The following is a 15,085-nucleotide window of genomic DNA, read 5'->3' on the forward strand; positions in this document are numbered from 1 at the left end:
TGCTAAAATATTACGTAACAATATTTCTAAAAGCGGACATTTTACCATTGCTGCAATCTTGCAGCAACCTTGCAGCAACATTTCACAACGTTTATGCAATATTGCAATCTTGCGTTGAAATGTTGCCACAATGTTGCTGCAATCTTTCTGTGCTGTATGGGTGTGTATCATGATAAATTTTGATTGATTAATAAATAAATTATTTATATATTTATGTGTATATACTCTTATTTTGTCTTTCATTTAATTATATATTTAAAAAACGACGTGCGTAGCGAAGAAAACCTCTTTTGAAAATCGATGATTTTTAATATGCAAAATAATTATATTTTTTAGAAGAACGCATCACGACGTATTCTTTTTTCTTAAAATTTGAACCTTTTTCTTCAAGAAACTGTACTTCAAAGTTGTCCAAAAGTCACATTTTTATTTTTTTTAATAATAGAAAAAGCAAATTTCCTCCAATTTTACCACAAACTCTTTTTTATATTTTTGTTTATAATTTTTTTTCAATTTTTTAAAACGCTTTTTCATGTAAATATTCTAAAACTAGAGATTTTGACGAACAAAACTAAACCTCGAACGTTTAAATCCGTTTAATTTCCAGAAAATCGCACCTGTTTGAGTATTTATGAGATCTCTAGGACCCCAGAGCGGGTTTATGAAAATTTTTTTACGTGTATGTTCTAGGGTTAATGAAAGTTAAATAAAAATAACCTTAAATCTAAAGAACTTTATTCATATAAAGAATTTAAAAAATTAACAGCCTTAAATAAAATTAAGCCTTTAATCGATTTAGCGAGGAATTTTGTCGATATGGAAATCTCGAAAGTGACCATATTACTAGCACACTTAGATGGCCATATTGACAACATTTTATATCATTGTTTAATTTTGTATAACTCGAAATATATACAGCCGAATAAAGAGTTAAATAATAAGAAAGTACTCAAGTGTACATACATTTGGTTAATAATGCGGTTAAATTTAAAAAGAATGAGGAAGTATGTGTAATTAAATGTTAAAATATACCTTAAAAATTTTTCGAAATTCTTAAAAGTAAAAATGCCTTATAACAAATGTTGACTGCTGTGTTTTGTCATTAGCATCATTATATAACAGTAGGTTACTAAACAAATGACATCATAAATAATTACTAGAATTCGTCAGCTAACGGAGATAATATAGGTGACCATAATATCCGCACTGGCCATATTACCACCTTCTCCTCTATATATAAGCGATAGGCTAGAACTCAGCTGTCCCGAAGGAATTAGATACAGGTGAACCTCCAAACAAATGTAGTGCTCAAATTTATTGCTTTCTTTCCACTGACGAATGTTGCAGAGTACAGACGTGCTTTCTGACACGTCTCTCGAAACAATATTGATTTTTTATTTGTGAATTTAATTTAATAGACATTCAATGTATTTATTGTAATTTACATAAGGTATAGTTAGATTTTTCATTTATCTTAATTGATTTAGTGTGTGATGATTGCCATGTTGAAACCGTCTGTTAATTCCTCTTGCATATTCCTCTATGTTTCTAAATTTACTTGAAAAAGGCCAGAAAGCATCCGACCGAAACTTTGTAAGTTTCTTTATACTAATAAATTATTGCCAGATTAATTATTATCTACGAGTTCTATTATCATTCCTTTATTGCTGGGAACTCAACGAATTCCATTTGAAGTGATTGCCTATTTCAAGACAGTCTTCTTCAAATATCGTTTTAATAGATATAAGGTGACTTTTTAATTGGCATATAACAAATTTTTTTTAGAAAGCCTTATATTTAAAAAGTACAACAATTTTGTTAAAAATCTGTTCCAAAATAGATTCGCTTATCCTATGTTTAAGAAAACAATTATATTTTTGTTAATTGATCGTTAAGTAGAATATTAATTTAAATCGGTAATGTTTTTCCTGTATAATTTTTCTAAGCTTACGATAAAAATATAGAAACTTGAAAGAAAAAGTTTATACATTATAATATGTACAATATGCAAATGGATAATTATGTAATATACATATAACTATATGTGGAAATATATTTGCAAAGATAAACTATTAATAAAACACAAATCATGATTTGAAGGGAAATATAAAAGACAGAATGAGCAATTTTAATACATCACTTGTCTTTGCATTTAAATTTCTACTTTTAAACGTTTGTAATCGATGATTATGTTACGATCTAGCCAGTATTATTATTCCGATAAAAAAGAGGAGTGTATGCTCTCTTTTCCATATACAAAAGATTCATGTAGAATCAAAATTACAATATGTACAAATTACAATTCTGATGAAATTATTAATATAGATTACCTCATATTATATGAATAATTTACAAGATAAGACTTGTATATATGGTATAGTGTATTAACTTATGTTAATATATGCAGTACCTTTTTTTTGTCATTTGCGGAAAACTCGAACTTGTCAGCTCTGTACTAATCGTATAAATTTCAATTTTTAATTTTCTTTTGATTAATTAATATACTTTTAATAATGGATATATGTTATTCATATTACAGCATCAAACTTACTGCAAAAAGATTATATTATAATGATATTTTCTAAAGGGCGTATTGCTTGTTTCAGTTACTTAAATAAAAAAATTATAGTTAATATTCTTTAGTGGTCATTACGCCTTACAGTTTATTTTGTAACAAACGTTAGTTATCGGCGAAAAATATAGCATCTGCACGAGTAGTTATTAATCTGTTGATAAAAAAGAATTTAAAAAATTTACTTTTTATTATGAGAATTTGATGGGCAGATAAATCATCGCTCATTAGCAATACTTGCTCAGTCAATCACATGCACTTGTATTCTGCAAATGTGAAAAGAACTTAATTAGCATTTAATTCTCATAGCATTGCGAATAAATTGAATGATATCATGTTTGCACCCAGCGATACATAATTTAAAAACGAACCTCGATAACTTTCAATCTATTTCTGATGTTTATCTTGCAAGCGTTTTGTTATTTGCATAGTTGTTCATGAATAAACATTAATGATCTGCGTCTTATCTCGTGCACGTGGAATGCCAAACGTGGCATTTGGAAATCGGAAAAAAGTGAAATTCGTGATACTATCTTAATTTATTGTTAGTTTTGAATTTTATTTTATAATAATTGTATTTCTGCAATGTCAGATTTGTAATATTTATACATATTATAATAATTGGACTTGATTAATTTTTTAATTATTTTTATGTTTTTGCTTTTACTATATTATTTTAACTAAAACACACAATAGATTTAAACAAATTAAAAAAAAATTTAAATGTACTTAAATTTATTCATTATAATTTATTATTTGCTATTTCATGCAAAATGCGCGCAATATTTTAGCAAATTGGTAACAGATTTTCTTAAAAGTTTATAATAAATTGTTCACATCTGTTATGCAATATGCTTACAATTTGCTGACACAATCTGCTCACAGAATCTAACAGCAAATTAGTGACAGAAATTAAGCAGGATCTACATGCGTGAGCAATTTGACTGCAGATTGATAGTAAAAATCGAGCAAAAATAGCAAATCTTACTCAATTACTACCGCTAATCTATTAATATAGTATGCTCAGCAAGCTTTGTTATATTTTTCATGGCAATTTGCCGATCTTCTGATATTACAGATTCTGTGTGCAATTTATAGTTTTTTTGCTGATCACAATTGGTAGTCGATACTTGGCATGATCTGTTTTCGACAAACTTGTCGATAGGCTGTCTGGGTAAATGCATGTTGATATAAATATTCTTTACTTTAAAACTTAACGATAAAATTAACTAAATACAGTTGTTTTTTGTTAAAATTTTGTTAAAAACCATATGTTTTGTTTAAATAAATTTTGATACATACAGATGTTAAAAATAACAATTTTTAATTCTAAAATTTAGTTTAAAGATATGTCATATCTTATGGAATAACACTAGTGTAACCTTCTCAAAACCATACGTGTTTTAATAAATTTTTTAGGAGAAAATAAAATAAAATGTAATAAATTAAAGTCATAGGTTGTATTTTCTATGTATCAAGGTACAAAAAAATTTTTTTAATAATTAAAAAAATGGTGGCTGTACTGAGTGTCAAAGTTGAAGTTCATTTTTTACGGCTTGCAGTATAATTGCCACAAAAATGCACTTGGGACAAAAAATTAAAAAGATTCTTAAGTAGATAATATTGGCTAGTGAAGTACCTAAGATTATTAAGAAACACTGATTTTTAAAGAAATGGCAACGTTATAAAAAAAATTTCATTTTTTGCTAAAAAATCAGACGAAAAAGTTGAATTACAAAAAAGCTGCTTAATATATCCAAAAAATCTGAAATACTTCACTAGATCATAGTATTGTGACGCTACAGTTAAAATTTCAAATCAATTGGATGAAAATTGTTCGCGTTCTTCTGCAATCCGATTTAAAAACATGGTTTCGAAAAAAACGCGTTTAAAGTTGAGTTACGATTATAATAATTCAAATTTACCTCTAATCTGCAATGTCTGGCCCTTATAATTGTTTTTCTAGATTGTCTTTTTAGTCCTTTTCATAAAGTTTAATGCAAGGTCTACAATGTCAGCAGGAATAATAGAGTAAGGAGTAAGAGTAACAATTGACCAATTAAAAACCAGGAGTAAAAGAAATGGGCAAATCTTATTTCATATTTCTTACTTTTTACTTTTGCTGACATGGTAGACCTTGCATAAGACGATGCTAAACTGCCCATCAAACTTGATTGAGGTCGATAATGCAGTGTCATTCGTTTATCCTTGTTCATGAAAATACTCACTTTAAAATACAAGTCAGTTTATACTTACAAATAAATGGTGTCCCGTGGTTTGGAATAAATTGAGGAATAAGACGTCAAATTACGATTACAAGCCATAAAAAAAAGTGTACATGTGATCATATTTTATTTATCTAAGCGCTTTCATTACAGATTTCTGAAAATTTGATCATATAAATATCTTTTTTTATGGCTTGTAATCGTAATTTGAAGAATATAGTCTTATTCCTCAATCTATTCTGAACTGCGGGACGTCATTCATTTGTACGTATAAGCTACATAATTTGTATTTTGAAGCTAATATTTTTATAAACAAATTAAAAAAATGTTTTACATTTTTGGTCTTTATCTAATCGTTCTCGGATTTATTTGTGTACGTACTTTAAACGTGTAAAAGGATTTTTAATTCTGTAAATTCAATTCGAAACTAAATAGTTGAACAGAATGTAAAACAGACGGCTTTAGCATTTTCTTAATGCCTTGGTATTCAATATTTTTTGAGAGCATAAAAGTGCGCGAAGCGCTCAATGCTCATTTTACTTGTTCAGAGGTGCTGAGATGAATCTTAAATTCATTGCATTTAAGGCACTTAAAAGTTTTTGTCCCACAAAAACTATAATGTGGCATCATTTTTGGGATGTTAAAGAACACTTAACAAAAAAATTTTTTTTGAAGCAGTCACACTAGTGATACTCATTAAGGGATTACTGTGCCAGTACGATGCCATTTTAAACAATTATAAATAAATAAAAACTTTTTTTAATAATTCAATATGTGTATAATAAAATGGTTTATATTTGTTTTTCTAATAAAGCTATATATATATATATATATTATATATATATATATATATTCATTTTGCTCACAAAAAGTTCCCGAACTTAGGTAATCATTTTAGAGCCTCAAGGGTAGTGTTACCCCTTAAAGCATTACTACATAAAAGATACACAACTTTGAAATATTTAAATTTAGCTAGATATTTGAAAATAATTTTGTTAGAACATTAGAATAATTATGACGGATGTTAGTTGTTGAATAATACTATATAAAATTTTAATATTTCATCAAGCAATCAGTGGACTTGAGTGGACTATTTAATTACTTTAAGGGAACAATAAAAATTATTTTTGTATATGTATCTAGCAAAATTTTTATATATTTTAGCAATACTACTTCGACCTTATAAAATCATACATTGTTACATTACTATTATCTTAGGAGTTTGTGTAATATTTTAAATATTTGTATTAATTTGAGCACATTTTTCTTGTTGGTTAAAAAATTATTTTTTGTCTACTCTTAATTCTTTTGTAAATCTTTTTTGGTAAACCTTTACAAAAAGGGAGAGCTCCAATGACTTTGATCTTGACATATGTTGTCAAGGTCACCTTCCTGAATAATGTTCAAGAGATTTTAGCCTTTCGTCGTTTGTTAAAAAGTTATAAAAAAGTTTCATAATTTGCTGTAATTTTTTGATACCATGTACAAGTAAAAAGAAATATGGGTAAATCTTAAAAAAAGGGGACTCAGCCTCAGTGACTTGACCTTGAAATATGTTGGCATATATTGTCCTCCTGAGTTATTAACATTATTAAAGTTATTAACAAAAAAAGTTTTATAAATACGATACATAATATCTCTGCTTTATTTAAAGTCGCAAGACTATGTAGTGTAGAGAATGTATTCCCACATAGAAATTGGCATCCAGTGGACGTCTACTAAACCTCTATAGATCCATGGGACGTCCATGTCTATGGTGGAAGTCAGATGGATGTCTATTAGAGATCCAATAAACTTTGAGTGAGTTTCAGATGCGCACAGATCAAAACGGACACCACCAATCAAATTCTATAAATTTATCCTAACTCTAACTAACTCAGCAATCTGATTGGTGGTGTCCGTTTCGATCTGTGCGCATCTGGGACGCTCCCTAAACTTCATTGAATGTTTACTTCCATGGTGGAAGTCAGATGGACGTCCATTAGAGATCCAGTAAATTTCCATGGCTCCATTAAATGTTTACTTCCATGGTGGAAGTCAGATGGACGTCCATTAGAGATCCAGTAAATTTCGAGAGCGTTCCAGATGCGTACAGATCGTAACTGACACTATCAATCAGATTACTGAATTACCCAGATAACCAGTTTGGTATAATAAAGATATTAGCATCTTGCTATGCATTTATGTCGTCCCTTGTGCTGTTGTTTGCTAGCATTCGATGTCGGAAATAAAATTCTTTGCACGTTTCAAACATTATGCTAGCATTACTTAAGATTAGTGTCGAATGCTAGCAAATAACAGCACAAGGGACGACGTAAATGCGTAGCAAGATGCTAACATCTTTATTAGCAACATAAGAACAATTTGTGCTCATACATACATTTGTGGCTATCTGGGTAGTTAGAATTAGGATAAATTTATAGAATTTGATTGGTGGTATCCGTTTCCATTTGTGCGCATCTGGAACTCACTCTTCATAGCTATGCAGAGATTTATTTCCATGGTGGAAGTAAAATAAACGTCCATTAGAGATTCACTAAACTTCCATGGTGGGGATATTTACTTCTATGGTGGTAGATAGATGATCCATCTTACATCTATAATAGATCTCTGTCAAACATCTTAAAAGATATCCATTATACGTTACGCGGATAATTAATGGAGGTTTCACGAAGCCTCGATGGACGACTGACGGACGATTCATTCATCATTGGTACAGGCTTCACGGAGGCTCGATGAACGACTGACGGACGTTTCGTGGATCGTTAGTAAAGGCTTCACGGAACCTCGATGGACGACTGACGGACGTTTCGTGGATCGTTAGTAAAGGCTTCACGGAACCTCGATGGACGACTGACGGACGTTTCGTGGATCGTTAGTAGAGGCTTCACGGAGCCTTGACGGACGACTGACGGACGTTTCGTGGATTGTAAGTAGAGGCTTCACGGAGCCTCGATGGACGACTGACGGGCGTTTCGTGGATCATTACTAGAGAATTCGTGGAGCCTTGATGGACGATTAATGACCGTTATATTATGGATCAAACAGAGAATTTATAGAAGGGAAGGATGGATGAGATGTATTGTAAATAATAACAATTAAAATTGCAAAAAAAATTTTTTATATTTATTAAAAACATCACCAAATAATAAATATAGAGACTCCTCCATACTTCGCAGCAATTGATAATGATATAATGACATGTTTGATTATTACCCGCAACTATAATTCTTATGTGCATAGATACACTACATCTATATAAAATTCAAAAAATAAAATTATAATAATACGATTTTTTATATAAGTGTTATAATATGATATACATTATGACATATTATAATTGATATTCATAGTCTGGGCTGCTGCGCATGTATTTTGATATATAAAAATATATGCGCAACAACAGTTATCAAACCGACAACTATCGGTAACGGTGTACGGAATACTGACCCTGTAGGCCTATTCTGTAATTCGTTAAGAGCTGTCGGTATCGTTATACTGTCGTTGCGCAGCTTTTTTACCATATAAAATATCTGCGCAACGATACCTCTAGCTAGTAATATTGTCGTTAAGAAGTTAGAGAATAGGCCTACTGGGCCGCAGATATACTGTCGTTGCGCAGCTTTTTTACCATCTAAAATATCTGCGCAACAACTGTATAACGATACCGATATCTCTTACCGAGTTACAGAATCGCTCCACTGGTCTTACTTAAACCGTTTAACAAGTACATACGGTCTTCGTACATTATTAACCAATAAGATGGCTGTGTAAATACAGTCTTAAGACTGCGTTCATAATCATAAATTGAGAACAAACTATGAATATCGTCTTTATTGATCCAGACTTTATTGACACGGATATCTGAAACATATTTAAAATTTGTTATAATATCGTATCATCACAATCGGTCAGATACAATGAACGGAATAAGAAATAGAAAATGGAAATACGGAATTGTTATTCAATATGTTGAATAAGAGGTGTCTCCTATTCTACATACTGGATGCTTTCCAGCAACGACACGGTGCGACACAGAGTATTATTTTATTTTTGTTGTTTACTGGATAGCGATCATGTAACTTTATCCTTAGGGCGGAAACGTGAAAAGTGAACAGTTTCATGTAATTATCTTATTCTATTGTGTTGAATAGAAAGAGACAGTAACTTGAAACTTTTCATTTTTCACGTTTCTGCTGTAGGGGAAAAATTATATGATCGATATCCTGGTATTGAAAAAAGATAGAATGATACTCTGTGGCTGCGGTCGACTTGACGCTACAAATGTTTCAAAGCGTTTGATTGACCAATTAAAACAATGAATTTTACAAATTGAGTAATCAAAAAATGCTTCTAAGCATTCGTAGTGGCAATTCGATCGCACCCTATGTCGCACCTTGTCGTTGCTGGAAAGCACCCATTCCCATTGATGTTTGTTATTCTATATATTGAACTGTTCTCTGTTCCGTTCGTTGTGTCTGACTCTAAGGATGATCGCACACGAAATGACATAAACTGCACAAGCACAGCATAAGACCATTGAACCAATGATCTCCCAATATATGATTTGTTCGCGTCGCTATGCTCCAACACGCTCCTACTTTTTATTTTATAATTTTTATTTAAATAAATTATGATATATAATTGCGTAGAGTTTTTTTATATAGAAATAATTTAATAATCATCCATGCCAAAGCGTAAATTTCTGTCGCGTATCTCAACAAGATGTCGTAAATTAATTCGAGAAGAGAGCGATTATAAATTATTGCCTTATTTAATGAAGAATCTAGAATTAATTCGCACGCAATTTTAAATAATTCTACCCCGGATAATGATCATGACAAGATTGTCAATTTTAATAATACTATTTCCGAATGTGATACTTCTTTAATTAATAAACAAAAAGCAATAGATTTATTATTTTCCAATTTAACAAATATTTCTGCACCTGATATTTCTTTAAATAATATACTTTTTCACCGAGAGGACAGTGTAATGGAAGATACTATAAAAAAGAGATGATAATAATTCAGAAAAAGAAAACGATTTTTAAGACATTTTTAATACATTGGGCTGTCAGGCATCGTATTTCTCATGTAGCGTTATCGCATTTATTATCCGGTTTGAGAACAGCGCATCCAACTTTTCCTAATTTCTCAAAATGTGCAAAGACGTTATTACATATACCACAATCCTCACCATTATCATTGAAATGTTTCCTGGACAATATTGTCATTTTGGTATTGAACATGGTATTTTTCAATTCTTATCCACAAGCAAGAATACGGTTTCATCTTGTATTCAGATTCAAATTGGTATCAATGGTCTTCTAATTTCTCAATCAAACTCAAATCAGTTATGGCCCATTTTAGGTCGAATTATGTCTCACAAGAAAGTAATTCTTATAGGTTGTTATTTCGGAAAAACCAAACCAACGGATACGAATAAATTTCTACAACAATTTGTAGAAAATGTCAATAATTTAATTAATAAGGGCATAACTTATAACGAGAAAACATTTGTAGTATTAATAGACTCTATCATATGTAATGCTCCTGCTAAGTCTTTCTTACTAAAATTATTCTTATTAAAGGGCATACGGGCTATTTCAGCGAGTGAGTCCTAGATGCGCACAGATCGAAATGGATACCACCAATCAAATTCTATAAATTTATCCTAACTCCAAGTTTCCAAATACTTTCTTAATATCAGACGTTTTATTACTAAAGAATTTGCAAGAAAGCCATGAGAAATACAAGATTTTGCACAGTGAAAAGCAACTGAATTGAGACAATTTCTGTTATATACCGGTCCTGTTATTACAAAGAGAATTAAATTCTGATATTTTCTCCAATTTTCTTACTTTGCACATTGCTGTTCGCATTTTATGTCAGAAAAGTCCAATCGAATATATTGACTATGCGGATAAATTAATGAAACATTTTGTTAAATGCTTTATTCAAATTTACGGACCCGAATTTGTATCCCATAATATTCTTTTACATATAACTGACTGCGTAAAACAATTTGGACTTAGATACTTTTAGTACTTTTGCGTTTGAAAACTTTATGAAAGAGTTGAAATCAACTTTAAGAAAACCGGATAAACCATTAAAGCAAATTAGCAATTTGCTATGCGGAGATGAGTTTTTGTAACATAAATTCTAACAATATAAATGTTTCATCAAAAATTAACGTAAAATCCCCATATGAAAGTAATCCATTGATATCGGGTTGTTACAGCCCGCAATTTTCGAAGATTGAATTTCTTCAGTTTATTATTTCAATTAAATCTCTTGATAATTGTTGTCTTATAGAAAATGATATCGTCTGTTTAAAAAATATCGCAACATCGAGTGAAGGCAATTACGTTGTAGATCGATAAATTTAAAATTGTTGAGGAACTTTATAATTATCTATGCAGCTCTGTCCGTTTGGATATATTTAAAGTCAGTAAATTATCCGCTCTTCAAGTTTGACTTTTATATAAAATTAATTACAAATTTATAAAATTATCATACACAGAAAATGATAAAGAAGATAAAAAAGTTTTTGCAATAATACCGTTAATAAGCACTGCGCATTTATAATGTATAACATAGATGTATATATATATATCATGCTACGCTTCGTATAATCTTCTTATTAGGAAAAATTGTATACGTGATCTATAGATGAGATGACAAAACAAATTTTCTCGTGCAAAGGTCTAAATAGATCTTGTGTGTATGTGTGTTTACGATGTTCGCGGAAATAAATTTATTAAGAGTTTCAGGTGAAAATGCCGAATCAATGATTTATTGTCGCAGAATTCTTCGACGGTATTCAAGTAATATAAAAAATTTGGTTACAAAATGAGGATTTGTGTAAATATCCTCCACATTACAAAACAGATTCAAGAATTCGGAAAGCGATTGAAAAAGAAGAAACGCCAGCTTCTTATTAGGTTGTTTTAAAATTGATCGGATTTTTGGCAAGTATTGTAAGTATTTAAGTAAAATCCAATGAAGTAAAATAGCTTTCAATTTTTTTTTAGTACTTATTAATAATATTTAATAAATTGCAGCTTCCCTACAAAAGGCCGATGAAAAAGCAGAAAAGGCAATCTATACGTCAGACATGGATACCGATAAGGAAGCGAGAAGAAATAAAAAATTTAGAGCGAATACGATTATATCCTCGTCCGAAGAAGAACCACGCATCATTCTACCATCTGCTCCATGTCCACCAAAATGTAAGTACGAATCGAAACGTAAGCGAATTTCTTATGTTTGTAATACATAAACGAAATTCATATTTTACATTTTTAAAAATTTATATTTCATTTTGTATTAAAAAGTCAACGATTGTACAATTATACAAGTGAACCTAAAAGTTCAACCACGACATGTTCTGGGGATTTTGCGAAAAGAAACAGCGAATCATAAAAGGTCCCAAATTCAAGCTCCAACTTATATTTGCAAGGTATATTAATTAAATTTTTTTATAATGTTAAAACTGCATAATTATATTTATATAATTATGTAATTACATAATTATAAATATGTATTGACCTATATTTCATATTTGCAGTCATTTAAACGTAATTATTATCCTAAATTTATTTCAAATACCAAATCATACATTAATTATATATTTCATATGTAGGTGTGGATAAGTATAATATTTCCAATGTAACGGCAATATATCCAACAGAGGAAAATAAAGATTTAAATAGGGACGTGAATAAAAGGGAGGAAATCGGGCAAAGCTGTATACAAGAGAAAGAGAGTCAAAGAGAGAAAAGAGATGACCATTTAAATTGTCAATCTTCACAAGATGCAAGTAAATATTCATTCAAATGGTAAGTAAATATTCACGGAGGTATAATTAATGGAGGTGGAGGAGTCTTGATACATTGTAATTTTCAACATAATGCTGCAATAGTAAGTTAACGTACATTTACATTAGTGTTAAATACAATATAAAAATTTTAGTAAAAGAGGCAATTATATAAAATAATCGAACTTGTTATTATGTAAAATAATATTTTGATAATTGAATACATGTAGTGCATTCTACAATTACTACCAAGTGCAATGTATAATCAATTTTAATAAATAATTCCGCAATAACGACTACAATAATATTATTTCATAGTTTCACATTTTATATAAGACTTTATTTAATTAAACTAAGTGTAAAAAGTAGAGATGGGCGATACAGTAGAAAATATCGATATTGCGTATCGATACGTATTATAAATAAGAATATCGATATACACTAAAAATATCGCATTAAAAATATTGATATTTAATAGTATCGATACTCGATACTGTCCATAATCCATACCTCTTTTGAGAACAAAGCGGTCCGCTAATCATTGTCATCGTTAAATCATTTAGTTTTGTAATTAATGTAAACTAATTTTCTTAAGTATGTAGTTTAAGTATGGAACTCTGTTGCAAACAATTTATCAAATTATTGTTCAAAAAGAAAAAATTAATTACAACAAATACATATGCAATAAGTAGTCTAATGTCGGTTTTATTATTTCCACATATAATAAGAAAAAATGTTATAGAAATATTAAATATTAATATAACTTATTAATATAATTCTTAATATAAATGATCTTAAAAACTAATTATCTTAAACTAATTAATCTTACAACTTAAAACTAATAAACCTTACAACTTAAGCGAATTACATTTTAATATTCCGGGTGCTTCTTATCAAAAGTGAAAAACAGTGTGCACTCGCGATCGGACGAGAAAACAAAAAATCTGTGGAATTAACGGACCGTATAGGAAGTTCGATATCCCTGTTCGAATATCGATACAGGTTAATATCGGAAATCAAAATATCGATACAAAATATCAATATTCGACATCAAAAATATCGGTACATAGGTGTATCGATACTGTATCGCCCATCCCTAGTAAAAAGCTTTTCTTTCCTTTTTGTTAAAAATCTTTCTTCTACTTTAAAAAATGATTAACTGTTGAGATTATTAATAACAACCAAAGAAAATGATATAGGAAAATTGTTAAGAAAAATATAGGGAGGGTCCCAGATGCGCACAGGTCAAAACGGACACCAATTAGATTGCTGAATTAGTTAGAGTTAGAATAAATTTATAGAATTTGATTGGTGGTGTCCGTTTCGATTTGTGCGCATCTGGGACTCACTCAAAATATGAGTAATGCTAAAACTCCATGTCTGCGATAAGCTCCGGCAAACGCATGCGGTGACCAATCAGCAACCAGACGCAGGTCGGGTTCCGGCAAGTCACAGCAAGCGCTTGAATTCTGATTGGTCACCGCATGCGTTTGCCGGAACTCACCGCATACATGGAGTCTTAGCATAAGTTTCCAACGAGAGTTCAAATCGGGTTAGAGTCGGGCCAATTAGCCAATAGTTATGCTGGTTACAACGGAAGTAACCTAATTTCTGTTGTGACCAGCATAGCCATTGGCTAATTGGTCCGACTCTGACCCGATTTGGACCTTTGGTGTAAACTTACTTCTATATTGCTACATTCAAAATCAAAATTATATATGTTACTTTAAATGAACTTTGAATAAACAGCATATATCAAATCCATCATGTATAAAATATTCTCAAATCAATTGGCGGAGAAATATAATTGGGAAGGTCGATGCGGAAAAAAACCATTACGCAAATTGAAACTGATAAAAGTGATTTTCAATAAGTACTACATAGCAGTATGCACAGGCAAAAATTTTTATGAACAATTATGGCATGTTTTCAAATATGCCCTGATAGCACAAAGAGTTTCAGTTATGTTGCAGAGACGTTTCAATGTTTCGATTGTGTATCATCACATTTTTAATATTTCTGAGACTACCTTTTTTTTAAACATTACATTTGCAACATTTCTGCAATCTTAATGGAAACTTTACGTTTGAAATGTATCTGCAACATAGTATTTTGTAATATTACAAATACAAAATTTCTGAAACCTTTCATATGATACGTTTGGCGCACATTCTCGGCAACGCGGGTACAGCGCCAAAGAGCATTATGCAAGTTACGCCTCATGTCATGGCATCCTCATGTATATGCATATGGGTTATACGTGTGTTTATGGTAAATAAATATATAATTATATATAATTTATTTATTGCAAATAAAAAATAAAGATTTGTACAAGTAATATTTTGTAAATATTTATAAATATATCATAAATATTTTTATAATATTTATGATAAATCTTTATGATCTGTCAAATCTAAGACCACAAAAATATTTATAAAATATTTGGATAAATATTTGTAAAATATTC

The 15,085-nt window shown here is 30.2% G+C and overlaps 1 protein-coding gene and 1 long non-coding RNA gene across 2 annotated transcripts in view; one reads left to right on the forward strand and one right to left on the reverse strand.

Moving 5' to 3' along the window:
• The window catches only part of LOC105835376 (synaptic vesicle glycoprotein 2B), a 66,851-nt gene extending 58,839 nt beyond the window's left edge, over positions 1-8,012 (reverse strand). Inside the window, exon 1 of the mRNA XM_036292800.1 lies at positions 7,445-8,012. Within this exon, the coding sequence (XP_036148693.1) occupies positions 7,445-7,508 (64 nt within the window). The 5' untranslated portion in view covers positions 7,509-8,012. The remainder of the gene's footprint in view (positions 1-7,444) is intronic.
• A 1,457-nt stretch (positions 8,013-9,469) lies between these two features.
• LOC118647793 lies at positions 9,470-13,360 on the forward strand. The gene is made up of 4 exons (XR_004964928.1): positions 9,470-11,779; positions 11,864-12,031; positions 12,137-12,261; positions 12,445-13,360. It is a non-coding gene; the product is annotated as an uncharacterized LOC118647793 (long non-coding RNA).
• Positions 13,361-15,085: the final 1,725 nt, after the last annotated feature.

Source organism: Monomorium pharaonis, chromosome 10 (genome assembly GCF_013373865.1).
Source record: "Monomorium pharaonis isolate MP-MQ-018 chromosome 10, ASM1337386v2, whole genome shotgun sequence".
In the NCBI taxonomy this organism is placed as follows: Eukaryota; Metazoa; Arthropoda; class Insecta; order Hymenoptera; family Formicidae; genus Monomorium; species Monomorium pharaonis.